Below are 27,942 nucleotides of genomic sequence, written 5' to 3'. Positions count from 1 at the left end.
AGATGTGATTGAGCACAGGTACGGTTACTAGCAGCTTCTGCTGGGAGCTGTAGATGGGCCGACTGGCTGGGTAGTCATCATGGCCCATCCAGCGCCAAGCCTGGCCCCCGGGGTCAAATGATGAGACCATGGGAGGAAGCCATCATGCTCCAGCAGGTGGCGCCAAAGGGCACAGCAGAGGGACAGGGCTTGGCTAGGGGGTGGGAAGACTTCTTGGAGGAAGTGGCTTTCCAAACCCCATCCCAAGATTCTTTCGGCCCAAGCTGACTCTTGAAGGCACAGGGTGAGGGAGGGCCTCAGGGAAGAGGAATACAGACTGCCCTACTCCCACCCCAAGAGGGCCTCTTTGGCCTGGCGGGCAGACGCCTGTCCACTCCCCAGCTGTCTTCCTCTGGAGGGAGACGCTGACCAGCTGGAACCTCACACTCTCCTATTAAGGCCAAATGAAGGGAGGACTGGTGGAGTAGCTTTCTGGGGGCAGGGAGGCAGCAGCTCAAGCCAGACGAGGAGGAGGATTTCCCTGCCTGCTGAAGGCCTTCACCTTGGGGGAAAAGCAGACAGCTGGGCCGGCATCATCTCTGCCATGCCCTGCCTCCTTTCATCCCAGGAAAGGAGATTCTGGCTCTCATTGGGCAGGGGAGAGAAACAGGGGCTACTGCCATAGTAACCTTGCAGTTGACCCGGGGGAGGGAGCCGCTGGGCCTGGCACAGGGTCATCCAAAGCTGGCCTAGTCTGGATTAGAAGGGGGCCTTGGAAGGGGCTGGAGAGCTTTACTTGGCTTAGCATTTCCCTTGGTGCCCAGCCAGGACTTCTAGCAAGAGAGTCTGGGGGCAGCGAGGGGGTGCTATCACCAGCCCTCACATCTGCTGTCAGGGCTGAAAAGTGAATCATAGCCATCCTGTTCCACATCACTGGAGGGACAGCAGCAAAGCCAGACAGTGGAGTCTTCCCACAGGGCTCACCTCCAAGCTGGGTCAGGACCCTAACGATTGCCAAGGCACCTTCCTTGGGCCCTGACACCAGCCCCGTCCCCAACATAAATGAACACTCTGTGGTGCAAGGAGCGGAGAGGTTTAGAGAAAGGAAACTGACTTGTGGAGATTCCTCTGAGAAGACAAGGCTAGATAGGGAGTGTAGAGTCAAGACGTGGGGACCTGGACATGGGTGGAGGTACACGGACACTGACCAAGAGACATAGTGCTCCTCTGCTTTATGATGTGACAGGGGCTGGGGCCTGCAACCTCTGTGTCTCATATCCTCTGACAGTGGGGCTGGTGATGCTGGTGGTCGTGGGATCAGTTGGATAGAACAGCTCGAAGAGATACAGCGTTCTCCCTGTCCCATGCTCTCAAAGTCTGGTGAGAGCATGAACGAGCGCCTTTGGGTTCGGGGGTGGGGACTTTGTGGCTGTCTCAGGGAACACGATGGCTAGAGTGGGGCTGGATGGGACACAGGTGGAGTGTTGCAGGAGATGATGTATACTGGGTCCTGTGGTGAGTGAGATTCTGGAGGCATCAGGGGCAAGAGGGATGAGTACATCCCTCTTGGGTAGGGACAGTGCAGGCTGGGGCTGGAGACCAAGGCACAAAGCTCTGGCGGGGTCTCTCTGAGGTCCGTCGACTCTGCCAGCTCTGTCAGGTGGGGGCAAAAGGCTGGCTGTTTGGGCCCCTTGGCTCGCGGCTGTGAATGGGCCCTGCCTGAAGCCCTCAGTTTGAGAAGGCAGGCCTGTCTCTTCTCAGCACACATCCTGTGGCTGACCCAGCCGGATTGGGGGTGGAGAGAGGGCAGCTGCCTGGCCCCAAGCCCGGGAGAGCAGGGGTCATAGCAGGGCACTGGGCTGGGTGGGAGTTGGGGAAGTGTGTAGCAAGCAGGGGGGTGGGGGTCAGGTGGGGACAGGAGCTGTGGTTTCTTCCTCCTGCCGCCTTCCTGGCAGGCCCTGTGGGAGTTCCCTCAGTAGGCAGCCCTCTGAGCTGAGGCCTAGGCTACCGCTTCCTTACTTTTCTTCCCTTGGAATTGGGGGCCACTTCCTACCTTGGACAGCCTCAAGGTACTGTCACAGGACAGCTGTTGGCCCACCCAACAGCCAGGGTGTGCTCAGTGCCCAATTCAAGGCAGCAGCCTCCCGCCCAGCTCCCACCCTTCCATGGGAGCCCCACTCTGGCCTTGGAGCTGAACCCCGATGCCTCATCCAGCTGCCTCATGCCCTGAGATCATCACTGGTGACAAGCTGGAGGAATGTTGCGGCTCCTGCAGCCTGACTGGGGCCCTCTCGCCCTCTTCACCCCATTCCTCACACAGGTGACTACACGGAACTCTTGGGCACAGCCTCTTTGTGGCATTGTCTCAATGGGTGGAGGCAGAGCTTGCCCGTTGCCAAGTCTGAGCTGGGTAGCCCCACCCCTCCCCAGCTCTCCAGCCCCCTCTGCTGCCCGTGCACTGTCCAGAGCGGGCCTTCTGTGCCAGAGGGGACTGACCTGAGCCCAGGCTCCTTCCAGGTCTCTGGGTCTCCTCCAGGCCATCCTGGGTGGATCCTCAGGCCCTAAAGGAGGAGGCAGTACCCTGTCTTTGGAGTGGGCTGCACAGGGCAGCTGTCTGCCAGCTTGTCTCAGCCTGACTGACCAGGGACCTTACTCCAGGGACCCTCCGTCTGAGTCTTCTCTGGTTTTCCCTAGAGAAGCTTCTCCCCACTCCACTCCTCAGCCTCTCCTCCTCTTGCCATCTCCCCCTCTGTCCCCACCAGCAGCCAGAGTGCTTGTGGCACTCCTTGCTTATATCCTGCTCATGGGTCCCTCATGCTCAAAACAAAGTCAGGACCCTCAGCCGGGCCCACAGGACCCGCCTCTAGGCTCCAGCCTGCTGGCAGCACCGTGCCGGTTCCCTTCCTTCTGCCAACCCTGACCGCGCTCAGTTCCTTGAGGCGTCCGCCACTCAGCGATTGCTTCCAGGCCTTTGCACACACTGTTCCCTCTTCCCAGAACACGCTTTCATCTCCCAGTGCTTTCATCCCACAGGCTGGCCCGTGCGGCTCACCTCCGTGCGCTCGTGCTTCCTGGGTCCTGCCAGAACACTGTTCACACCTGGGGGGTAGTTACTACCTGCTTCCTGATCACTCGTGGGGTGTGAGTTCTCCCCCCCACCCCCGGGAAGGGCCATGTCTGTCCTGTGCTTCTGGTGCCGGAGGAGGGGGCACCCTTGGACAGGGAGAGGAGCCTGAGGTGGTGCTCGCCGTTGAGGAGGTGGTGCTCGCCGTTGAGGGGCTGGTGGCCTGCGCCGGGTGGGGGCAGGGGCCTGGTGCTGTGCCAGGACTTCAAGGGCTGCCGCGCTGCTGTGTGCCTCCTGCAGTTACAGCTACATGATTGACAACGTAATCCTGCTCATCACGGGCACACTGCACCAGCGCTCTATCGCCGAGCTCGTGCCCAAGTGCCACCCACTAGGCAGCTTTGAGCAGATGGAGGCCGTGAACATCGCGCAGACGCCCGCCGAGCTCTACAATGCCATTCTGGTGGACACGCCCCTGGGTGAGCTACCCTGGCGGAGGAGGGAGGTGGCGGGCAGCGGCATCAGTGTCAGTGCCTCCGTGTGGAGTTTTCGGACCCCCGGGGGCGGCCCTGAGCCAGAAAGCGAGGTCTGCCCACTGCTGCTTACCTTTCTCTTCCCTTCCACTTCGCCTCCCATTCTCTCCTCCTCACCCTGCCTTTTGCTCCCTTCCTGTTGATTTTGCTGGGCCAGGCTGACTAGCCCCAGGGCCTGACTCAGACCACCTCACTTTGTGAATCTGTCTGATTTCTCCAAATGCAGAGGAGGGCTGAGCTCACAGAGAGTGGAGAGCGGGTTTCGGGTCCCTTGGAGTCTTGGGAGCTCTGACAGACCGTGGCCCTAAGCTGGGCTGGAGTGGCTTGCTGCCTGTGAGGCAGAGGAGGCGAGCAAAGAGCTTCACTTACCTCCACAAAGCAGGTCCCAGGGGCCAAGTCAGGCAGTGTCCTGCAGGATGCAGAGTTCATGTCAGAGGCCAAGGAAGGAAGGGGAACTGGGAGCTTCCTGCAGGGCCCCGCCTAGGCAGCACTGGCTCCTGCCTGCCTTGGAGGGAGGCTGGGGAGAAGGCACTAAGGCTGTCACCAACTAGTGCCCTCACAGCCAGAGTCCTAGTCCCCAGGGCACCACCTCCAGGAAGCCGCCAGGGTTGAACAACTGGGCCCTAAGCTGCACTTGGTCCTGCACTAAGAGGCCTAAGCCCTACTTGCTGGCCTTATCTGCACAAGATCTCATCTCTCACAATAACTCTGAGCTAGTTCTGGGCTGTAGGTGCCTTCTTCAGTTTCTCCATCTTTAAAGAAGAAACAGATCAGTGAGTCGTGGGTCCCTGGGGATCGAGGGGCTCTATCCTGCTTTGGCCTCTAATTCCCAGGCCTCCAGCGGCCCCCTGGGTCACTGCTCCATGCTCACCCAGCTGTCATGCTCATTCCCTGTTCTAAGGAGAAGGACGGTTTTCCAAATGTGGGCCCCAGGCTCTCCTGGGAGATGCAGAGAAGTGGGCGTCAGGCCCAGAATCCACAGCTGCCCCTCGAGAAGGGAGGATGTCACAGCCTCTTATGCAAGCCTTTCTTTGGCATGATCTGAGCTTGGGTCTGCCCCAGAGGCGATTAGATCATGTTATGGCTGGCCGCCTCCTTTATAAATCAGTTTTAGGAGCAAGAAGGCAGGAGAAGCTCAGGTCAGTACACATGGCCTGGAGTATTGCTTCGGCCACTTCTAAGGCAATAGTCCAGACCAGGTTGAGTGTCCCCCAATTACCAGCCAGATGGGCCTTGTGGCAGGGGTCCTCTGTGCCCTGCAGGGGCAGTTGAACATCAGCACGATTCTTGCTTAGGCCGAGTGCACTCGCCTGCCCCTCATACCCACGTCTTTCCTCCCCAGCGGCTTTTTTCCAGGACTGCATCTCAGAGCAGGACCTTGATGAGATGAACATCGAGATCATCCGAAACACGCTCTACAAGGTAGTGCCCCTGGGCCCAGTGGTGGTGAAGTTGGTGGGCGGGGCCGTGGGCACAGTGAGCTGATGATTTATGTGGGGTGCTGGGACAGGACACAGCTGCTCCAGGCTCCTCTCCCAGGGGCTTATCTCCTCACTCTCTGGCTCCCGTGACTGGTGCAAGACTTTATGGAACAGGTTCTCCATCCCTTGGGCCCAGATCAAATCAGCAGGAGTGGCTAGTGCTCCGCAGCTTGGCCTGTCAGAGCGGGCTCCTGAATGGCCACTCCCCCTGCATCCAGGAGGGTTACTGGCCACCACCCAGGCCATAGCTCTCAGGCTCACCCCACCTGGACTGTCACCAGCAAGGACAGGCACCTGAGCACGGTGTGGGGAGGAACCTAGCCAGGCATAGCCAGGTCCCTGTGTCCCCAGGTTCCCAGGTCTAGAACCAGTGCCGCGGCCCATCATCTGCAACCCCACCCACTTTCTGCTTCCCACCAGGCTGTGGGACAAGCTGGTGACCCCTGGAAATAGAGTGGGCTTGGGATTCCTGGGTCAGCCCTGCCCTGGCCCAAAGAGGTTAGGAGCAGGGCTAAGAGCCAAGGAAGGGGGCCGGCCAGGGACCAGTGAGGGCTTTTTGGGGCAGACTGGACCCTGGCTATGGTGAGGACCTCTGAAGCCAGGACCTCTGATGGGTCAGTAGTGGGCAGGCCCTGAAGGGGACCTGAAGATAGCACTGGCCAACAGCCCTGCTGACCTAACCCTGAGAACATCTGTCTCTTAGATCTTCATGGTGAGGCTCTTCTCCTGTCCAAGTTGGAGCTAGGTGGCCAACACAGTGGCAGCCTGAGCGCAGGCCCTCCAGTCTCCCTGCGGGGGTCTGGGCCAGGGTGCAGGGAGGGTCTGGAGGTAGGTGAAGAGCCTACCTGGAGGTTGTAGTCGAGTAGGCAGAGGGACAGCACATGCAGAAGCAAGTGTGGAACATGGGCCAAGCGGCAAGCAGTTTGCCGTGGAAGTGCAGGTTCCAGATGGACAATGGGAGACAGGTCTGACAAAAAAGGCAGGCACAGGATCGAGTCACCCAGGGTCTTGAACGCCAGGCCAGAAGTTTGAATTTTATCCTGTGGGCAGGGTCGGCCAACGAAGGTTTCCAACAGGGCGGAGTATCATCAGAATGTGAGGACAGACTAGAGGGGACAAGACTAGAGGTAGGAAGATTATTGGCTTCTTTACTCCTCGGGACTGCCCTAGGAGCTAGGTAGGCATCAGTATCCCCATTTGTAAGACGAGGAAACTGAGGGCTTAGAGAAGGAGGGTGGGTTGCCTGAAGCCACTTGCTAGACACTGGCAGCACGGCTCAGCTTGTCTGCAAAGCAAGCGCTCTCATTTGCCTGCCAGTAGGGAGAGAAAGAGGGAGGTGGGGAGGGCAGGGTGAGGGGGGCCATGGGGGGCGGGCAGGCAGTGAGAGCCGGCTCAGGTGTGCCAGTGCTCACGCTGCCCTCAGCCCCCGCCTGCCCCCTCGGGGCTGCTGCCTGCCCAGCTGGCCCGCTGCCGGCTTCCTTGCCCTGAGGCAGGGTGAGGGGTGCGGCTATCCCCCCAGCCTCACCCACACCGTCACCGGGCCTGACTGGTTCTAGCTGGAGTCACTGGCGAGGGCTGCCCGGGCACCAGCTTGTAAACACCGACCCAATGATACAGGCGCCGTGCCAAGACTGCCTGTCAGGCGATGTCCCAGCCCAGTGGCCACAGATGGGAGATTAGGCGGACCCCCAGTAGCGGGTGGGAACTGTAGGCAGCTGGTGCAGCAGACATGGGCTGGCAGACTCCAGGGGACAGGATGGGGGTGGGAAGGTGACCTTGGTACCTGGGCCTCTGGGGTCTTGCCAGTTTCTTCAGCTCCTGAGCCTCCTGAAGAGAGTCTGGGCTTATGCCACCAGTCTCCACCACCCTGGGGTCAGCGTCCCCAGGATCAGTCCAGCTCGGCAAAGGCTGGTGGCTTCCCCCACAGATAGGAACTGCAGGCCCCACTGGGGCAGGCCTGCAGATTTGGACACACCCAGCTTGGCTGGCCACAGGGAAGGAGGTGGCTGGGGACAGTCCCAGAGGGACTAAACAGTGCCACTAATCTGTGGTAGGATTGGCAGCTACCGTGTGAGCCCTCTGCTATGCTGGGGTCTACTCTCTCTTTCCAGGCTTCTTTCCCCCTGACCTGTTCTAGGCTTTTGTTTCCTGTGACCCCAGTGGTCACCTCAGGCCTTCCCCTGAGCCCAGCTTGCCCAGTGCTGCTGGCCAGGCTCAGCCTGGGCTCGTGGACTCCTGGGTGTCATCTCACCTCCTCTCTTGGGTCAGTAGAACCTGTGGCCCACATCAGCAGGTGGTGGGTGGAATGTTCTCTGCTCCTTAGAGGGCAGACCTCGGCACAGAAAACTTTCCCTGCCTCCCAGCCCTCACCCCCAGCACAGAAGAATAGTCTCTAGCCTGTAGAGCTGGAGTTCTTGTGGCCATGCCCCCAAGTGGGGCCCCGGAGCACCTGAGTAGTGGGAGCTCCCCAGGGGGCCATGAGACTGTCCCCCTTTCCTTGCCATGGAGCGGTTCAGGGAAGGAAGCCTGCCTGGGCCTAGCTAGCTTCAGGAGTTAGTCGTGGGAGGGACCCGAGGCCTGGGCTGACCCGGCTTCTCCTCATGCCCAGCAGATCCAATTTGCCTGGGCAGGAAGTGCTTGTTCCCACCGGCAGCCTGTGTGTCCAGCCATCACATTGCAGGGCTGACATCTGTGCCGGCAATAACCATCCCTCAGGAGGAGCTGGGCTGACAGTACAGTTTGGTTCCTGCTGCGTGATGCCTGGAACTACCTAGGGGGTGGGAAGAGGAGGAGGTGCTCTTTAAGGTGGGGTGCTGAGAGGGGCCAAGGCACCCAGTCCAGGCCATCCGCATGAACTCTCAGGGGTCACCATCCTTCACTGGCCCATTGACACGTGGTTTTCTGAGGAGAGGGGAGGAGGGGAGATTTGGGGGAAGGGCAGGCAGAGCAGCAGGGGGAAGACAGAGCCCTTCTCTGAGCCTGGCACTCCATGGGATGAGGGTGTGAGGGGCACCGCACCATGAAGCAGACAGTGGGCCAGAAATTGTTCTGTCACTACTGGGTGGGGAGAGGCAGCAGGCTACTGCTACTCGGCTGACTAACAGTCAGAAATCTGTGGATGTTTCAGGGGCTCTGACACGGGGGCTGCCCTGGCCACGGGTATGATGTTTGGATTCACCATGAAAGGGGTCGGGGAGGGAAGGAGGGAACTGTCAGGAGGAGGCCTGGCAGACCCCCTCGAGTCTCCCTGCCTGGGCTGAGGAAGCCCCATGCTCTGCACAGGCCTACCTGGAGTCCTTCTACAAGTTCTGCACCCTGCTGGGTGGGACCACAGCAGATGCCATGTGTCCCATCCTGGAGGTGAGTGCCTGCCCACCCTCCCGCCTGCTGGTCCCCCATCCCTGGCCTGGGGGAAGCCCTGCCAGCTGACTGGCTGCTGCCTCCCTCCCGGTCCCTCTCTCCTCGCCTGTGCACCGGCCCCACAGTTTGAAGCGGACCGCCGCGCCTTCATCATCACCATCAACTCCTTCGGCACAGAGCTTTCCAAGGAGGACCGTGCCAAGCTCTTTCCGCACTGCGGACGGCTCTACCCTGAGGGCCTGGCCCAGCTGGCTCGGGCTGACGACTATGAGCAGGTCAAGAACGTGGCCGACTACTACCCGGTGAGTGCCCTGGCTGTTGGACGGTGGGCGGCCATGCTGGCACGCACGTCCCCGCCCCATACCCAACAGCACCCTCATGCTCGTGCTTCCCCCTGCTCCCCGGGGCCAGGAGTACAAGCTGCTCTTCGAGGGTGCGGGCAGCAACCCTGGAGACAAGACCCTGGAGGACCGATTCTTCGAGCACGAGGTGAGTGCTGGCCCTGCCCAGCCTAGGGAGGGGTTGGTGGCTTAGGCCTGACTCTGGTCATGGCCACCTGCACACCACTCCTGCCTGTGTCTGCAGGTGAAACTGAACAAGTTGGCCTTCCTGAACCAGTTCCACTTTGGTGTTTTCTACGCCTTTGTGAAGCTCAAGGAGCAGGAGTGTCGCAACATTGTATGGATTGCGGAGTGCATCGCCCAGCGCCACCGAGCCAAGATCGACAACTACATTCCCATCTTCTAGCACCCTGGCCCAAGGCTCCCCACAAGTGTGTGTGTGCGCCTGTGTGTCTGCGTGTGCTGTGACAAAGCTCACGGCTCACCTACGTGCCCTGGGGGGTAGCACACTGTCCTAGTGGCTGCCCAGCTTCCCTGACCCTCTCTGAGACTGCTCTTGGGCCTGAAAAGGGGCTGGGCACCTGCTCCCCCCCACCAAGGATGGACCAAGCCCCCCACCTCCAGAGCAAGGAGGCCCCCTCAGCCCTATGTTTACAGCCGCTGACGTGTCTGAGAAGCATGTGGTCACTTTTGTGTTCCTCCCTAACCTGAGAACCCCTGGGGGCAGCGTGAACCTCCTCTTCCCTCAGCGGGTCCCCCAGAGCCATGGCGCAGGGGCAGGATAGAGCGTGCGTGTCCTTGGGGAATGGGGGAAGTAGCTCTGCCCGTCTGAGACAATAAAAACTGCCCTCTCTAAGCCCAGCTGTCTTGTCTCCTTTGGGCCCTAGTCCCTCTCCCAGATCCCCAACTCCCCTCGGGCCCCACCCTCGCTGAGCCCACCCCCACCTAAGCCTTCTACCTTCCTGCCTCGGGTGGCAGCCCTAGGCTGGCCCTGTCCCTGTGCAGCCAGATTCCTCAGGGTGGGGAAAGTCAGTGGAGGATTAGCCCCTTCCTCAGCTGGAGGCTCTGACAGGCCTGTGGTGCTGGCTCCTGACTCTAGAGGGCGCCCAGGCCTCCCTCTTTGCTTCATTGAGCCCCAGAACTCCCCGGGCTGGGGTCATTACCCCCATTTCACTATGAGGAAACCTATGGATAAATGATCTGCCCAAGGTTGTTGAAGGGGGTTGGGTGTAAACCAGAGTCTGTGCCCAGAGCCTCGGCCTCCAGGTGGTGCCCAGTCTGTTTCACAGCCACAGACTGTCACCTAGGCGAACATAGCATCTCCCCCATTCTAGGAGAAATAAAAATTTGTCTTTATTCAAAAAGTGGCAGTCAGGCAAGTAGAATATGCAGCCTCCCTGTGGCTTGGGGGGCTTGGGGTAGGTGGTCAGGGCCCTAATTCTTGAGCCAGTCAAGAAACAGTGGGATTCACCCTTCAAATCGCAGCACTGAGGCACTGGTGCCAAGAAATAATCCTGAGGGGGTCCCCAACCTTCCCAGTCACTCCTTAGTTTGCAGAGGCACTGTCTGCAGGATCCTGTCAAAGGCTACAGCTGAGTCTTGCACTAAACTCCCCATCCAGCTGGGTTCTCCAAGGTGCATGGTGGAGCCTTGTGCCCAGGAGGGTCTGTCTGGGCTCATGAAGCAGGAGAGGCCCGGAGGCTCACTGGGAAGCCTTAGCCTCACCAGGCCTGGCCTGTGACATTGGCAGTGGGTGGGGTTGGGGTCCTTTAGGCCAGCCTTTGGGGCAGACCTGGGGGTCAGAATGCCCAGGGGAGGACCAAGGGCATAAGGGATCTCCTCTGCTGGAGCAGTTCTACGCACGTACTGCTCATTGGGCAGTGGGGGAAGGGCCCGGTTTAGGGCCTGGGTCCTGGGCTACATCCCGGGCAGAGGTAAGGCCAGGCTGGCCAGGCCGCAGTGCTCTTGGCACATAGGGACTGATGAAGAAGGACTGCAGGAAACGGCGCCGCAGGCCCTCAGGCAGGTAGTAGTGGATGAAGTACATGAGCCCCAGGCCATGGCCTGGGTAATAGCGGCGGCGTGGTTGAGCCGCCAGCAGCGCATCGGTGATGGCATCTACAACCGGGCTGAGGTCTGGCAGTGCTTGGCTCAGACAATGCAGGAACTGCCCGTTCAAGTGCTCGATGTAGTCCTCACCGTAGGCCTGCAGCAGCTCTCGGGGCAGGTTGGCCAGCAGCTGCTGCTTGCGCTCTTCCCACTGGTCCATGTCTTTCACTGCCTCTGGGGAAGGAGTGGCAAGGTCAGAGTGGGGTCTGTTAGGGAAGCCAAAGCCAGACCCAGGTCTCTCTAACTCACAACCTGAGACCCGCCCCCAGCCAAAGCCACGCCCTTTCCTCAGACCCAACCCCACTCCAGAGAAGACCACACCCACCCCACCTTCCCCCTCTCCCCCACTACACCACACAGGCCCCAGCCCCAAATCCCTGAACCTCACCTGTCTTGAAGCAGGCAGGCTGGATGACGCTGACCTTGACGCCCCAGGGCAGAAGTTCACAACTGAACGTGTCCATGAGCAACGCGACAGCTGCTTTGGAGGTCCCATAGGCAGCCAAGCATGGAAATGGCATGTCTCCTGGGGATGGATTGGGAGTGGGCAGCTCAGCCTGGGTCAGGGGCTGCAGCATCTCTCCCCGCCCTGCAGGGGCACATTTTCTGCTCCGGTGTGGGAGGACCCTCACCTGCCGGGCTGCTCACAGTCACGATGCGACCGCTGGAATGGCGCAGCAGTGGCAAGAGGCCCTTGGTCATCTCAAGTGTACCGAAGAAGTTCACCTCCATGCAGCTGCGGAACGTGGACACTGGAGACAGCTCCGCATCTCCCACGAGGATGTTCTGACCCGCATTGTTGACCAAGCCCCACAGACCTGAAGGCATGGAGCCAGGAGGGAAGCTGAGGGTCAGCTCGGCGGCAGACCTCCAATCCCTGCCCCCTCACACCTGTCCAGCCGCGCCCTCTCCTGGCGGAGCTGAGCCTACTGACCAGTGCTGGCGGTATGGGCCTTGGTGAACTCCAGCACGCGGCTAATGTCTGCTGGCTTGGTCAGGTCCATCTGTAGCAGCTTTAAACGAGGAGAACAGCAGGCACGCAGCTCTAGGGCACCAGGGCTGTTCAAATCCAACACGGTGGCCAGCACTGTGAAGCCCAGCGCGTCCAGATTCTTGGCCGTCGCCTTGCCAAAACCAGAGTCACAGCCTGGCCAGGGAAGGACAGCCAGTGAACTCCCACTGTGGCCCAGTCCGGCCTGAGACAACCCCAGGGTCACCACGGTCTGGATGGGATCCAGGCCTCTGACACCCAACGTACCAGCAGTCAGCAGCCCTCCCTTCTTTTCCTAAGCCCATCTCTGGCAGGCTTTGCCCCTCTGGCTGAGCACCTGAGTACCAACTCTTTCACAACTGTCATCTCCCTGACGACTCATAGCTACCCCATCAAACGTGGCTTATGATCCCCACTTTACAGATGAGGAAACTGAGTCCTAGTAATGCTAAGTTGCTTCCCAAAGTCACTCAGCCAGCATATAGTAAGGTCAGGACTCTATTGCAGGTCAGCCAGTCCCAGCTGAGACCCAGTCCCAGCTCTGATGTCCTTCTGTCTGGTAGATATCAGGCCTCAGCTCGCACGTGCAGTATTACTGCACAGCCTCCCTTCCTTTCTCACTGCCTTTGCCCAGGCTTCTTCCTCTTACCTGGACACTGAAGCAGCCCCCTTTTGTAGTGCTGTCCCATCTTGCCCCCTTGGATCCATTCTCTACCTAAGCAGCCAGAGGGATCCTTCCAAAAATGACAATATCCCTCTGCTGCTGAAAACCTCTCCAAGGCTCCCCACAGCCCTTAGGATGAAGCCGAAGTCCTCTATTCCCATCATCCAGACCCTGTACAACCTGAGATCCACCTTCCTTCCCAGCCTCAACACCCTCTACTATTATTCCTGGCTCTAGGCAAGTTGGAGGCCCATCCGCACTTCACCCCTGACCACCACCCTTGGAATTCCAATCAGTGGCAACACTGGAGCATTCTCTGAGCCCCAGACCGCTTGCCCCCAGGACAGGGGCACAATGGATGAAGATAAGAACAGATCTGTGTTAGAATCCCTTCCCACGCCCACCAAGTGTGACCTGAGGTCAGTTACCACTCTTGGAGGCCTAATTTCCCGTCTTTGGTATGTAGAGAGATGAACCACCAGGCGGAGCCAGCGAGTGGGTCCGATAAACCCCTGCTTCCTTGATTGTTCCCATTCCAATCCGGCTCCACGGGTGGCCAACCAGGGCTGGGAGCAGTGAGGGAGGAGGCTCTCTGGAGCCTGCCCCCATGGTGGTCTTGCTGAGCAGAAGCTGCAAAGTGGTTCTGCACAACCAGTTCCCCCCCATTTCAGCCCTGTCCCCTCTGTTGAGGCAGAGAACAACGCTAGGCAGGGGGCTGCAAGCTGGGCTTTGTGTGGCTGGGGACCCACCAGCCAGCCCCAGCTGAGGGGTATTTCCTGGGCAAGTCTGTCTGGGGGAGGGGAGTGAGCGCCCAGAGCAGACAGGCCCTTCACAGGGAAACTGAGGCCTTCCAGAACCTCAGCTCTGCGGTCCCAACACAGTCACTCAAGCCTTTCAAACCCTCTTGCTCACCTGCACACACATTTGGATACCTGCACATAACTCCAACCTACGTGCAGTGAGCCGTGAACAACAATGGGCTCACTCCCATGAGACCCCAGCAGTGCACAGCTGTGCACACAAGGCACCCAGCCACTCAACCCAAACCCTGACCCCAGGGCTGAGCTCCCCAAGTAGCCTTGGCCAGCGGTTCTCAGGAGCATTCTCAGGGAGGGGTGGGTGGCAGCTCTGGCAGCCTCAAGACACAGCGTTCCTAGCAGGTGAGGCAGGGCCTGGTCACCTACTTGTCTTGCAGTCAGTGGTGAGAGAAGAAACCCCAGAGTTTGGGGGCATTGGGAAAATTGGAGGCCTGCTCTTGATGCTTACAGGGGGTGGGCTGGGCAGTCTTCTTCCCCTCCTCCCTCATGGGGCTTTGCAACCAGAGCTGAGGGAAGCCCAAGTCACAGAAGGCGTCCCTCCTCTCACCTCACTCTCAGGCTCGAGGCTAGGAGATGTAACAGCGGCAGCACAAAGGCCTGGGGTGAGATCCCAGGAAAGACTGCCTGGGTCACTAGTATCTGCAGATGGCCTGGGTCCTGTTGAGATAACTCATTAATTAGAAGCCAGGAGGGGAGCTGCCTCATCCCTGGGGGAAGAAGCTCCCTGCTTCATACCAGGAGGTCATCTCTCCTTCCTTAAACCACTAAAACTGGGGTCCCTTGAAACTTCACACTCCACCCTGAACTAAGGTCTCTCCCATCCAGCCTGAGCCCTGCTCTGTCTCCACCATCTTAACGGAAGCCCAAACCCTCATGCCACCTTCACCCTGCCTCAGTACGTGCTGGCTTCTTGCCAGGCATTCAAGGCCCCTTCCAAGGAAACAACCTCATATCCCACCACATCTCAGCAGCCAGACTGGTTACTGACTGTCCCCTGCCCAGGCCATGCTCATTCCTGCCTCAAGCTTCTATCCCACACCCTTTGTCTGATCCAAAACACCTTCCACACTCCACCTATCTCCACCCATCCTCTGAGGCCCAGCTCAAGGATGGCCTCCTCTGGGAAGTTCTTCCAGCTCCATCTGATCATGCAGGGCCCCCTGCTAGACTGAGGTCTCTGAGAAGCCAGTCAGCCAGTGGCTGCCCCCAGCCCAGGCCCAATGCAAGGGCAGAGCCCTGAGCACCTGTCCAAAGCCATGGGGGTTCGGGGAGAGACGGGGCTGCCCCTCCCGCATACAATGGAGCCAGTGCCCACTGGCCTTTCTCCCCCTCCCCACTTCAGGCTGGGCCTCAGCTCCCCCTTCCCTCCTTCTGATGACAGATTTATTCCTTGCTCCACACAAAGAGAGCTCAGCCAGGTGACCAGAGGCACCTGAGCCCAGCTCTCCAAGACCTCACCTCCTTCCTGGGCACAGAGGACCAGGAGGAATGGTGGTGGCGTGCTGGGTGCAGACTCTGGACAGCTACTTCAGCAATTTAGGTTTGGGTGGTGGGATCTGAGAGGCAGCTGAATGCCCAGCTGTCCCTCATGATGACCTCAAGCTTTTCTGGACTCCAAGGAGCCCAGCCAATTGGGGGTCCCAACTCTTCATCTAAGCCTATTCCTCTAATCCCAGGGAAGAGAAGATGGGACCTCCCACGTGGGGATGTTAGGCAGAGTTCAAAGGGTGACCATCCTCTGAAGTCCCTCAGAGCAGTGTCCTCTGTCCGAAGACTGCTCTCTTGGACAGGGACATAGCATAAACCCCAAACTCCAGAAGGCTCCTTCTTTCTTAGCTACAAGTTTCCCCTGCGCACCTGCCCGCTCCCTGCCTCATTTTTCCCTCCAACACTCCCCGAAGCCACAGGTAGTTAACCCGGACTTGGGGAGGTGCCCTGCTCTTCCTACTTGGCTGGTTCCCTGCACCCAGGGGAGAGGGACTCCCCCACTCCTGGGCTAGGGGTCCCGCCTTGCCTTGGCATGCCCACGGGGAGCCCTCTGAGTGTCCGGTCCCGCCCTCGAACCTGGAATCCCCGCGCTCCGCGCCCCGCGCACTCACCGGTGATGAGCACCGCGCGAGTCGCCACGGGCAGGCGCTGCCGGCGCGCCAGGCGGGACAACACGATCCAGCCGGTGGCGGCCAACACGGCAAGTGCGGCCAGCGGGGGCAGCAGGCGCTGGCACAGCCAGTCGAGCGCGGCCAGCAGCGTCAGCGCCGCCAGCAGCGGGCGGCCCAGACGCAGGTCCGCGCGCAGCAGCTGCAGCAGCGCACGGGCCGCCACAAGCAGCCAGGCGCCGCCCGACGGCCAGGGCCAGCTCTCCATGGCGGCCGGGCCGGGCTGGGCCAGGGCGGGGCAGGGGCCGGGCTGGAGAGCCGGGATTTGGACTCGGGGCCGGGGCGCGGGGTGGTGCAGAACAGCAGCCAGGGGCGGGAGAGATACTCGCTTTCTCTGTTAGCCCTCGGGCCGAGTTTATAAAGAGCCCCGGGGGCGGGGGCGAGGGCGGAGCGGAGGCGGGGAAGGGGAGGGGCTTTCCTTTACTTCTCTCCTCGCACCCCCTGCCCGGCAGGTGACCCCACCTCTACCTCCCGCCCTCTGCCCCGCCCCCGAGGCCAGATCCGCTTTCGAAGAAGCCGGAACCGAGTCCCAAAGTTGCTGCTCAAGGAGCAGCCGCCTCGCCACCCGCCGCGCCCGGGAGAGGTCCGGTCGGTCTAGCCCTAGTGCCCCGCATCCGCTCACTCCTGCGCCCCGACACGCGCGCCCTCGGCGGCTGAGCCGCGGCTCCCAGGTGAGCACAGCCACAGCTCACACTTGCTCGGGACGCCTGAGGACACGTGCAACATCCATCCAAGTTCCCCACACTGACAGCACCGCCGCGGTCGCCGGGCTTGCCGGAACACCGCGGGCAACCAGCTCGCCCTCGCCAGGCAGCCGCGGCCAACGCCGGCACACGTAACGTACTCCGACGCCCTGCGCCACTGCAGGTGCCTAGCACACACGCCCTGACGTGCTCTCACACCTAAGCTACCCGTGGCCACCGACCGATTTGGGGCAGGGGGCTGGGGGGAGGAGGGTGACCGACCGGGTTCGCGGGAGTCTCTACCCCGCCTTCCCCCTTCCTTCCACTTTCCAGCCCTGGGGATGCAGCAACCCCTCCTCCTCCTGCCACACAAGTGTATATGTGTGGGCGCGGGTATGTGGAGGCGCAGTTCTGAGGAAGCATCTAGGCCTCCCATTAACTCCAGCCCACCCTCCAACCCCAGGGACTCCAAGAGCCAGGCCAATGGGGACACCTGGGGAGTCAGTGAGGGCAGCCTCTAGGACAGGGTGATCCCTGCCCTGCTCTTAGGATTCCCCAGGGTATAAAATAAGTGAATGTGGGTGCATTTCCCTGCCTGTGTGTATGAAGTTCTGTGTTGATGCGGGGCCTAATGGCCCCCCACCTTGCCCACCCCGGTGTCTGGCACCCTGTGCTTGGCATCCATGCCAGACTCTGCAGGCACTAGGAGTTGGTGCCAGTACCTTGCTGCCAGGTCCTGTGCTGAGATCAGTAGGTCAGCCCATGGCAGAGGGGTCCCTGCTTCTTATGAACCCTTGCCCAGTGCTTCATCCATGCCCGCACTAGGTCCTCGGAGGTCATGGACCCCTCCCAATCCTGTTGCCCATTCTCTATCTCAGATGCTCAGCCTCTGTGCCAGGGCTTCAAGGCAATGCTTCCTCCAAAGCCTTCTCTGCCATACAGGCATGGCCCCCTGATGAGCCGGGGGAGCCTCAGGGATGGGCTGGGAGTCAGACCCACTTAAGGGGAAGGTGAAGGACCCATGTCCTTCCCAGAGCCACTTCTGTGCTTCCACCTATTCCTCCTCCTGTAAGTACAGATTACAAGCTAGCCCTGGCCCAGGGAGGCAGGACTTGCCTGGGGAGGGTGTGTGTGCCTGACTTTGGGTACATGACCTTGTGTGCCTGTGTATGCCTGTATTTGTGTACACTCGTGTCCGTGGGCTCCATAGCTTGTCCATACACAAATGACATGTCTCTCCCTGTGCCATAACCCTGTATGTGCATGTAAGTACGTGTGTGTGTGTGTGTGTGTTTGTGTGTGTGTTGTGTGTGTTTTCAGTGACTCCCTTGGTCTGGGTCCATTCTCTGGAAACTCAGGGAAACATTCACTCTCCAAAACCTGCTGACTCCTGTTGTCCTGAATCTGTGTCTCAGTCTCAGAGGTGGACACAGCACCCTTGACCTGGCCTCCTGATCTGAGCTGTAGACCCTGGGTTGGTGGGACCCTCCCCTCCCAGCTCTAGTTGTCCTCCTGAGAGTCTGGCTGTGGTTTCTACAGCTTCAGACCATTAAGGGCTTCCCCTTGGGACTGCAGAGGGGATGTAGAGGAGAGGAAGAGGGGTCCCAGGCAGCTTTCAAGGTCAAGGCCACACAGGTAGTGCCAATGCTTGCCAGAGCAGGAGTCAAAGGGTAGGGAGGTGGAAGTGGGAAAGCAAGGTGAAAACAGAGTCTGAGAAACAAGATCTTACACTGTCCTGGGGAGGAAACATGAAGGATCCTGACTCATTGGGAAGCCCACGATGGGGGGAGAGACTTGCTGAGTGGGGATGTAGGGAATTGTCTTTGGTTGTGGAGTATAGGATGGCTAGGATGGGCTGGAGGTGTTGCCTGTTCAGCTTCTGGGACACTGAGTCACCTTAGACAGAAATATCAGTCTTGCATGGTTTGGGTCTCGTGGAACTGGATGATCTGTCACATTTTTATTTAACCCACCCCTCCAGAAATTCATCCTACTTCCTAGGCCCGGCGGCCAGGAGGCTAGGCGGTCAGGCCTCCTTCCCAGGATCTATGCGCCAGCCCCCTGTGACCTCCTCAGCCGTTGACCCCTTACCTCTCATCAGGTGGAGACATTCTGGAAGTAGAAAGAAGGTGGTTCAGGCAGTTATGACTGGGAGGGGCTGGCCCAGCCCTGTCTGAGGCCTGGTGCCAGGCTGTGGCTGCCCAAGGGCAGAGAACCAGCCTCTGCCAGAACCAAGAGCTGGGCTGGCAGGGTCCTCCAGGGAAGAGAAGGGAAGGGGGTGGGGGCAGACGGCAGGAGCCCCAGCAGATAAGGCCGGGCCTGGCAGGGGCCGAGGAATGAAGGGCAAGCGGAAGGAGAGGAGCCCCTGAGCCACCCCACCCCTAAGCCCTCAACCCGTAGTTTTCCTTCGTCCTTAGTCTCACCCCTCGCCACCCCTCGAGTCAGAAACCTGGTGAGCCAACCCCCTCCGCCCCCCACCCCCCCGTGCCCCAGGCTCTGGAGGGCCGTGCGGTGGTGGGGGCCTGGCAGGCTGGCTCCGGCCTGTTCCCGCCGAGCCCGGCGGCTCACTGGCCCCATCTGCTGGCCTTTGGGGGAGGGCATGGCTCTGAAAGGGGTACCGGGAAGGTGACCGCTGGACCTGAGGATGGTAGGAACAGAAATCCAGGATGGGGCGTGCCAAGTGGCAGTCTCTAAGAGCTCATGTTCTGTTCCCTGAGCACACCAGGTTTCTGGAGCCAAGCACTCACTTATCGCCTCTTCTTCCTTCCTCTGTGGTCAGGCTGTGGAAGCCTCACGCTCAGTCCCTCCCCCACCACGAGCTCATCTTCAGGTTCAGAGGCAGCAGAGTCCCAAGGAGGCCCTGCCTTGTATTCTGCTTACCCCCTGGCACCCCATCACTCCCCCCTCCCGGCACAATGGCAGAGGGGAGCCTCTTCCTGCCAATGGCCAATCTCTCCACCCAAGTTCCAGACCCCATCCCTCCCCGTCCTCACAGGGAGCAAACTTTTATTGAGTTCCTACTTCATGCCGGGCCCTGTGCTGGGCACCGTGGCTGTCGTAACTAACCACTGGCTCCCTCCCAGCAGCATGCATGCTGGCTCGGCTCTGGCCTCTCCCTCTGGCAATCGCAGTAAAGAACTTCTCTCACTCAGTCCTATATCCCTTCCCCCAAGCATTGTTCTCATGCTCCCCGCCACCCTTCTCAGCCGCATTTCTCGAAAACTGTCTATAGTCACCATCTCCACTCTCCTCTCCCCACTCTAGCTCTGAGTCAGCTCCCACTCCTGACCACGCCAAGGGTCGCCAGTGAATGACATCCTAGTCCTCACATACCATGGAGACACCTCTGCTCTCAGTTAACTCCTCAGTACCCCAGGCCCTTTCTCCCTTTGGCACCTGCAAAACCACTGCTGCTGGGTTTCCTCCTACCTCTCTGGCTCTCCCTCTCAGCCTCCTTCACAAGCTTCTCTTCCCTGTGGGTGAACCTCTGGCTGTGGAAGCCTCATGCTCAGTCCCTCCCCCACCACGAGTTCATCTTCCTACTCACATATTGGCGACTCCCACGCTTCTTTCCAGCCAAGGCCTTGCTCTTAACTCCAGGCCCACATGTCCGGCTGCCCCCAGATGCCTCCCGTGGACACCCATAGGCCCCTTACACTCAGCATGTCCCAAACTGGTCTCATCATCTTCCCTAGTTCTGGCAGCCGACCCCTCCTACCTCATCCTCAATCTTCCCTCCATGCACTGGCCTCCAAAACTCTTGCTCTGTCCCAAGCCCTGGGTTGGGGTGCAGAAGCCTCACAATAGCCCTTTGTAGTGGGTATCATCATTACTATTCTACATTCAAGGAAACTGAGGCTTCCGGAGGCTAGGAAAATTGTTCAAGGTCTCAGACTCAGGTTCACTTAAGTTTGAATCTCGGACCAGCCCCAAGATTCAAAATCAAGCGTACCAGAGCCCGAAGTCTGGCTCTGTTAACGCAGAGCTAAGTTTGCCACATGTGCCCTCTTAGACTTCATTCTGAGGGCAAAGGAGAGCTGGGAATGGTCTTGAGCAAATAAGGCCCCTGTCCCAGTTGGCCAGGAAATGGGTTTGGGGACAAGGAAAGAGGGGAGGCTGGGAGTCCTGTTGGTGCATCCCTAAGAGGGACAGAAGCAAAGGTCTGTTTCGGATAAACAGCCCGAAGTGCTCATGGACATGTGAGGGCTGAGCCCAGAGGTAGGTGGGTGCCCATGGTCCCCAGCACATCACTCACGTGGCACAAGAGCCTGGGAGACTGCCAAGTCACAGGGCATGAACTGAGTCCCCCATCCCTCTCCTCTAGGCTGTGCACCTGGAAGTCAGGCCCTTTGCTTACTGGGGAGAAGGGGTGGGGAAATGCAGGAAGCCAGGAGTATCACTTGCATTTTCAAACCGTGTCCAGCACCCTTCTCTGACCTTCTTTTCTTTTGCTTCCAGGATTGAAGGCAGGTATTTGGGGATTAGGGCCCTTGAGTTTGGAAGACACTAAGAGAATTTGCTCTAAAGGGTTTTCTGGACCAGCCCCAGGGGAAAGGCAAGCCCCAGCTGAGAACACTTGCTGGGACAGCTTGGCTGACTCCAGGTGAAACTGGTCTTCTTGGGTCCTCCAGTGAGGCTCTGAGTTATTCATAATCCTCTGCCACATTTACTATGTGCTTGCTGTGTGCCAGTCCTTGTGTTTGACTTCCTCATACTTAATTTTATTTTATTTTTTTTTGGTGGTATGCGGGCCTCCCTCTGTTGCGGCCTCTCCCGTTGCGGGGCACAGGCTCCGGACGCGCAGGCTCAGCGGCCATGGCTCACGGGCCCAGCCGCTCCGCGGCACGTGGGATCTTCCCAGACCGGGGCGCAAACCCGGTTCCCCTGCATAGGCAGGCGGACGCGCAACCACTGCGCCACCAGGGAAGCCCCATACTTAATTTTATTTACGATCCTCACATTATCCCTATGAAGCAGGTACTACCATTCTATACATAAGAAAACAGACTCAGAGAGATTCAGTGACATGCCCTAGGTCACTCAGCCATCCAGACACTCTGCTCCCAACCATCAGGCAGCACTGCCCCCTGGCCTTCAGCCTAGGAGGTTGGCATTATTCAGTGGGCAACAGCTAGGCGAAAGACTATCAACCTTTTAAAATTTGCTTCTGGGAGTTTAGGGTTTTTGAGCATGAGCCACCCATTTTTCTTGCTTGGCCCTGCGATAAAACTTTTTCTGCTCCAAAAAATTTTGAAAAATAAAATAAAATAAAATAAAATAAAATTTGCTTCTGGATTAGAAACATGCCTCCCAATGGTAGAATTAAGGCAAGTTGTTAAAACTAATTCCAAAACTTGCTTCCTTACAACTTCCATCACCCTGATTCAGGCCTTTTCTTGGCAGAACAACTGCAAAAGATACAAAAATTAGTTGCTGTTGGCTGGCTGGTTTAATTTATTTGCATATACATAATTCAGTCCCACCCCTTGTGGCTATTACCCTCCTTGGGGAGCTGTGGCTGTTTTCTGATTGCTGGTGGGGAGGCCTGTGTGTGTTGTTTTTTCAAATAAACTGAAACCAGATGGAGGGGGTTTTGTTCACTGCCCTGCCTCCAATTTTCTCCAGCAAATTCCTTGAAAAGCCAACCACCTATGAGTGATGCCTATTCTCCTTGGAGGTCCCTCACCACTGGTATGCAAATAGCAAGTGGGGCTGGGATTTCTAAAAGTGAAAACAAAGAGAGGAGAAAGAAGCTTCTTGGCGCGAGGGCTTTCGGGCACATGGCAGGGTCATCTCCCTGTGGAGTCCCGATTTTCGGTCTGCACTTACAGTTTCTGTCCTCATCTCCTCCCTTCTCCCGAGATGGGGATTGAGCTGGGCTTGAGTCAAAATCACCTGGACCAATCATTTGGTGAAAATATGGATTTCGGAGCCCACTCCACACCTCCTTTGCAGCGCTAACCACTGACATGAGACCCCAACTCTCAAGATGGGTTGATCTTTGAGTCAGTGGAGAGGGTTATCTTCTAGAAGGGGCCCAAGCCACTCTTGCTTTCATCCTGGGAAGACCAGTTGCTCAAGATGGTTATAGAAATATTTTTAACTGCCAGCCAGGTCTAAGGCTTTGTAATGCTCCTCGAGCACCTCATCAAGAGATTCCTTGTTCAGAGAGATAAACGAGGGTACCCATTGGTCACAGCGCCAGAGGTTAACATTTTTCTTTGGAAGTTGAATTGTGCATTGTCATAGTGAAGTATGACCCAGTCCCCAGGCTGGGAGAACACTTCTTTCCCAGCTCCAACCTTCATTCCTAGCTCATATCTCTGTTCTTTCGGATTCCAAGGCTTTTTAGATAATTGTGTCAGGTTACATAAGCTTTTGAGATATGAACACTCAAAGGAAATTCCTCTGGGAGCAGGCATGAGGGGTTCTGCCACATAGTTTGCTTTAAAGTATTTGAGGAAAAATTCAGGTGCCTCAGCCCTGCACATTTCTGAAATAAAGTAAGAATAGTCAGTGACTTTGTATGCATGTACCATTCCCCATAGAAATGAGGAAGCAAAAAGACAGATATCATGCTGAATAGAGAAACCCCTCCCAGGGGAGCACGTGCAGGGCCAGGTGGAGGCCAGTTGCAAAGAAGGCAGCTTTGACCGGGCTGCCATGGAAATCCTTATCAGCGCAGGATACCTTTTTTTTTTTCCCCCTTTCTGCATCTGAGATAACACATGTGGTAAATACAGGCCTTCCATTTTCCAAGAAACGTAAAATAAAAACTGAATTACTGGCAGAGAAGCTTTAAAATCTTTGGTTCCTAGGACACTGTGAATACATTCTCCACACACCGTGATCTTTATTTCATTTGCCTCCGAGGGATGGGCCTGCATCATCGCTGTTGCATAAGGTGCTGTTTCCAAACACCTTGTTCCTAACTGGAGACACAGAATAAGTTTTATCTAGGCCTGAGAGAGTTCAGGAGGGATGACATCGTGTTCCAAGCTGCACTGGTCAGAGTCAACAGTGAGAAAGCTGCCAGAGTCTTCTCACCAAGGAAGCTGAGAGAATATTGTAAATACCAAATGGCACTTCTTTCTTAAAGCATAAAATGGTCACAAAAACTACTTAACAAGGAAAAATCAATGGGAGGAAAATGTCTTGAATGTAGCAAATAAAAAAAACCTTGGGCTTCCCTGGTGGCGCAGTGCTTGGGAGTCTGCCTGCTAACGCAGGGGACACGGGTTCGAGCCCTGGTCTGGGAGGATCCCACATGCCGCGGAGCGACTGGGCCCGTGAGCCACGACTACTGAGCCTGCGCGTCTGGAGCCTGTGCTCCGCAACGGGAGAGGCCGCGATAGTGAGAGGCCCGCGCACCGCGATGAAGAGGGGCCCCCGCTTGCCACACCTAGAGAGAGCCCTCTCGCAGAAACGAAGACCCAACATAGCCAAAAGTAAATAAATAAACAAATGTGGGGTTTAAAAAAAAAAAGCTTTACAAGGGACATGGAAATAATAGATTTACTATGATGAAGGGACGGTAATATAGAAAAGTCAATTTTTACACCGAAAATAATTCAACAAGTATTATCATTTACCTGACAAAAGGCTTCACAAAATAATTCCTATAAGTAGTTCTATCCTTTCATTTGTTTGTTCCCTCCTTTGTTCATTCAACAAACATCTATTGAGTGCTTACTGTGTTCCAGGCTCCATGCTTAGGGAAGCCATGGTGAGTTAGATAAATATTCCTCCCCCTGTGGTCTCTGTGTCTGGCTGGAGGACAGCCCCTAATCAGATCACTATACAATCAAGGAGTCACTACTGACAGAAGGAACTAGACAGCAGAGTCTTGTGACCTCTTCTATTCTGAGGGTCAGAGAAAGTTTTCCTGGAGGAAGTGATGTTCCAGGTAGCAAAACATCACATGCAAAGGCCCCTAGTATAAGAGGGAGTCTGGTCCTTCAAGGAAAAGGAGGCCAGGAGGCTGCAGAGGTCAGCTGGAGCCAGGGGGCAAGGGAGGTTTTGGAGGAGGTTTTTATTCTAATTTCATGATATATCGAAATACTGCTCCCCGGGGAGCCGGGAGAGTCATTGAGAGTTGTAGCAAGAAGTAAAATAATCAGTTTGCCTTTTTTCTTTCCTTATTTTTTTTTTTTAAAGACAGCCACAAGCTGTGAGGAGAACGGACTGATGGGGATGGGCAGCCCGCAGTGGAAGCAAAAGACCAGTCATGAGGGCGCTATGTTTGCCAGGGCAAGAGATGCTGGTGGCCATGGGGACAAGCCAAGTGGATGGGCTGACTCATCCAAGGCCCGCTGGAAAGTGTACTGTGACCCAGACAAAATGGACCCAGAGAGCAAGAGCTGTGGCTAACCATATCCCACCAGGTGAATTTGATAATTAAAATTTAACTCCATTTGTTAATGAAATGGAGAGGATCATTTCCTGATTGAAAGACAAGTAGGGTCTAGATTATACGTATCAGTGTCCACTACCAATGGGACATTCTGTGTGCTTCATACGCAGGACCACATTTTTAGGCCTCATCATGGCTCTATGCAGTAGCTATTGTTATCCCTGTTTCACAGAGGAGCAAACTGAGATTTAGAGAGGTTAAGGAATTTGCCCAGCTGGTGACTGGCAGAGCTGGGATTGAAACAGGTAACCACTGACATGCCCTGGGACCAGTGACAAGTCCCAGGAAGCCTGGGCATACATTGGCTCTAATTAAGAATGAATGGGCTGCTGGATCCAGCCCAGGGTGGGAGGAGCTGCCTAGGAGTCTCTTCTGGCAATTCTAGGAGTCAGGTAAGCTAGCTTGGAACCTTGTCACACACATGTGCACAAGTTCTTTAAACCACAGTTGAGTTTTTTTGTCCCTACAGCCTGGGCTGTTCACCCTGGGCAGACCTGCCTTGCTGGTCAGGGGCAGCTGCTCTGGGCAGGAACAAGTCCTGCCCTAAGAGATGACTTCTGTCCCAGAAAAATGTGCCTCATGTTTTCATAGAAACTGGCCAGAGGGGGCAGTAGGAGCTGAAACTACACTCGAAGTAAAGGGAACCCTGTGGGAAAGAGCCTGGGGTGGGAGCGAAAGACTTGGGTTCCAGGAATTGCACCAATCAGGGGACAGGGATGAGGAGGTGGACAGGAGCTCGCTGAGCTGGGCTTTGGAAGCCATGCTTTGGCATTTCAGTTGATCCTAAAGGCAAAAGGAAGCCCTGGAAGTATCTTAAACAGAAGACTGATGAGGTGGTGTTAGCAATGTGTGGCCTTCCTCAGTAGGTGATGCCCTGGGCCGTGTCAGGTTCTGGATTGCTTACCACACCAGGATGACAGACTCAGAACACCATCAAATTGCCTGTGCCTTTAAGAAGCAAATTTGGCCAGAGGGAGTCTTCTTTTCAGAGAGCTTGGCCTGCAGTCACTCAGAGAGACATCCAGGGAATCTGGGCAGTCATTTTTGTTTCAAATGAAATAGCTTTAATTGGATAAATGCATGTATATACTTAACCCTATTTGAAACCCACTGTATTAGTTTCCTATTGCTGATACAACAAAGTGCCACAAATTCAGTGGCTTAAAACAACATGAATTTATTATCTTACAGTTCTGGAGGTCAGAAGTTTGAAATGGGTCTCACTGGGCTAATGTCAAGGGGTCAGCTGACTGGTTCCTTCTGGAGGCTCTAGGGGAGGATCTGTTCCCTTGCCTTTTCCAGATTCTAGAGGACACCTGTATTCGTTGGCTCATGGCTTCTTCCTCTATCTTCAAAGCCAGAAGTATGCTATCTTCAAATCTCTCTGACCTCTGCTTTCATCATCACATCTCCTCCCACTCTGACCCTCCCATGACTCTCTCTTATAAGGGCCCTTGTGATTATATTGAGCTCACCTGGATAATCTAGGATACTCTCTCCCATCTCAAGATCCTTATCATATCTGCAAAGTACACTTTGCCATGTGAGGTAACATATTCACAGGTTCCAGAAATTAGGATACGGACATCTTTGGGAAGCCGTTATTCAGACTACCACCCACTTTAACAAATAAAGAGAAAGAATGATAAGCCTGGCAGCTAGGAGGAGAATGGACTGGAAGCAGGCAGGCTGATGTTAGGGAGACAGACAGAAGGCTGCTGCAGAGTCAGCAAGAAAGATGCTGGTGGTCTGGGCTACAGTGGGGTGGGAAGAATGGACACAGGATGTGTTTCAGAGGGAGGACTGCCTGGTCTTGGGGACCGTATGGGTTAGCTGGGCAAGGACTAGGAGGAGACTGGGTAGGTAGTGGTGCCCTTCAGAGGGCCTGAAGGGAGGAGCAGGTTTGTGGTGAGGACGAAGAGGGCATATAGGGATATGTTGCATTTAGATATCCATGGGACATCTAGAAGTGCCTGGGAGGCAGATGGACCCAGGGTCCAGAAGGCTTGACTCTCCAGTCCCTCCCTTCCCTGTGGGCATAGAAGGGCTCACCCTCCACCTTGATTTCTGGGTCGCCATCTCTTTTCGACCCTAAGTTCTACAATTCCAGATAAGAGTTGAGGAGTCATCTTGTATTTCTGAGGCCAGAGTAGCACTGATATTTATTCCATATCAAGTTTGAGTTTATCAGTCCTGGAAACAAGAATTTGTATGGTAGAGAGATAAAGACACTTGCACAGGACCCACAATTGGCATATGACAGAGCAGGAGTTGCTATGTTGCTTTTGTTGTATGCTTGTGGCTGATAATTTTAGGGACAGGGATGTTTTCTGTCCAGCCCATTCTGAGCAGGTAGCCAGCCAGCTGCTCACCTTTTTAGGGCCTTGGAGATATGGATAGGACACCTGGTGGAAGACAAAGTCTCTTCCTGTCTTTTGAGAAAGCCTGAGATCATAGGAGCGTTCATTCTGAGTGTCCCCACGTGGAGGGGAGAGGGAGCATTCAGGGAAACCAAGTTCAGCAGGGAGGTGCCTCAGGAAGGGAAAGGGAAGAGAGTCTGCAGGCCCTGGAACAGAGGAAGCAAGTGCCTGTCCCCTGGCAGGCCCGGTGCAGCAGGCAGGGCCCCACAAGGCCCAAATCTAAAAGTCCTGTAGGTGGGTGGGACAATGGCTGTGGCCTTAGTACCAGAGAGGACCCATGACCAGACAGTGCTTCTCACAGTGTTTGCTCCTGCAGGAGATCCTGAGTCCTTGGAATAACCTGGGTAAAGAGGAGCCTAGTAGAGACCAAGACTGAATTTCCCATCAGCCTGGAATATGGGAGCTCCCAGTAGGATTTATGCTTGATTTAAAGGAAATAAAGAGGGCTTCCTTGGTGGTGCAGTGGTTAAGAATCCGCCTGCCGAGGCAGGGGACACGGGTTCGATCCCTGGTCCGGGAAGATCCCGCATGCTGTGGAGCAACTAAGCCCCTGCGCCACAACTACTGAGCCTGTGCTCTAGAGCCCGCAAGCCACAACTACTGAGCCCGCGTGGCACAACTACGGAAGCCCACTCGACTAGAGCCCATGCTCCGCAACAAGAGAAGCCACGACAATGAGAAGCTCGCACACCCCAACGAAGAGTAGCCCCTGCTCACCGCAACTAGAGAAAGCCCGCGCACAGCAACGAAGACCCAACACAGCCAAAAAATAAATAAATAAATTTATAAATAAAGGAAATAAAGAAAGATGATTATTATTACTATTACTACTACTACTACTATTACTTGGCTGCACCGCGGGTCTTGTGGGACCTTAGTTCTCCGACCAGAGATTGAACAGGACCAGGGGTTGAACCCGACTAGGAATTG

The 27,942-nt window shown here is 56.6% G+C and overlaps 2 protein-coding genes across 3 annotated transcripts in view; one reads left to right on the top strand and one right to left on the bottom strand.

The window, feature by feature from the left end:
* Window positions 1-9,619, top strand: part of ATP6V0D1 (ATPase H+ transporting V0 subunit d1) — a 38,592-nt gene extending 28,973 nt beyond the window's left edge. The window contains exons 3-8 of one of the 2 annotated variants that reach the window (XM_007125900.3): window positions 3,344-3,522; window positions 4,919-4,998; window positions 8,340-8,417; window positions 8,543-8,719; window positions 8,829-8,906; window positions 9,003-9,619. In XM_007125900.3, coding sequence (XP_007125962.1) covers window positions 3,344-3,522; window positions 4,919-4,998; window positions 8,340-8,417; window positions 8,543-8,719; window positions 8,829-8,906; window positions 9,003-9,164 — 754 coding nt within the window. In that variant the 3' untranslated portion in view covers window positions 9,165-9,619. The remainder of the gene's footprint in view (window positions 1-3,343; window positions 3,523-4,918; window positions 4,999-8,339; window positions 8,418-8,542; window positions 8,720-8,828; window positions 8,907-9,002) is intronic. The other variant, XM_028477483.2, reaches the window with a different exon arrangement.
* Window positions 9,620-10,086: 467 nt separating this feature from the next.
* Window positions 10,087-15,822, bottom strand: HSD11B2 (hydroxysteroid 11-beta dehydrogenase 2). Its single transcript, XM_024124991.1, has 5 exons — window positions 15,440-15,822; window positions 11,802-12,014; window positions 11,500-11,685; window positions 11,256-11,393; window positions 10,087-11,041 (listed from the first exon to the last, which is right to left on the bottom strand). Exons 1-5 carry the CDS (start codon window positions 15,702-15,704, stop codon window positions 10,629-10,631), a joined length of 1,215 nt encoding a protein of 404 aa, XP_023980759.1. The 5' UTR covers window positions 15,705-15,822; the 3' UTR covers window positions 10,087-10,628.
* Window positions 15,823-27,942: the final 12,120 nt, after the last annotated feature.

The sequence above is a fragment of the Physeter macrocephalus genome, chromosome 17 (assembly GCF_002837175.3).
Source record: "Physeter macrocephalus isolate SW-GA chromosome 17, ASM283717v5, whole genome shotgun sequence".
Classification (NCBI taxonomy): domain Eukaryota; kingdom Metazoa; phylum Chordata; class Mammalia; order Artiodactyla; family Physeteridae; genus Physeter; species Physeter macrocephalus.
The sequence above is the reverse complement of the archived record's forward strand: the minus strand, read 5'-3'. Positions and strand labels throughout refer to the sequence as shown.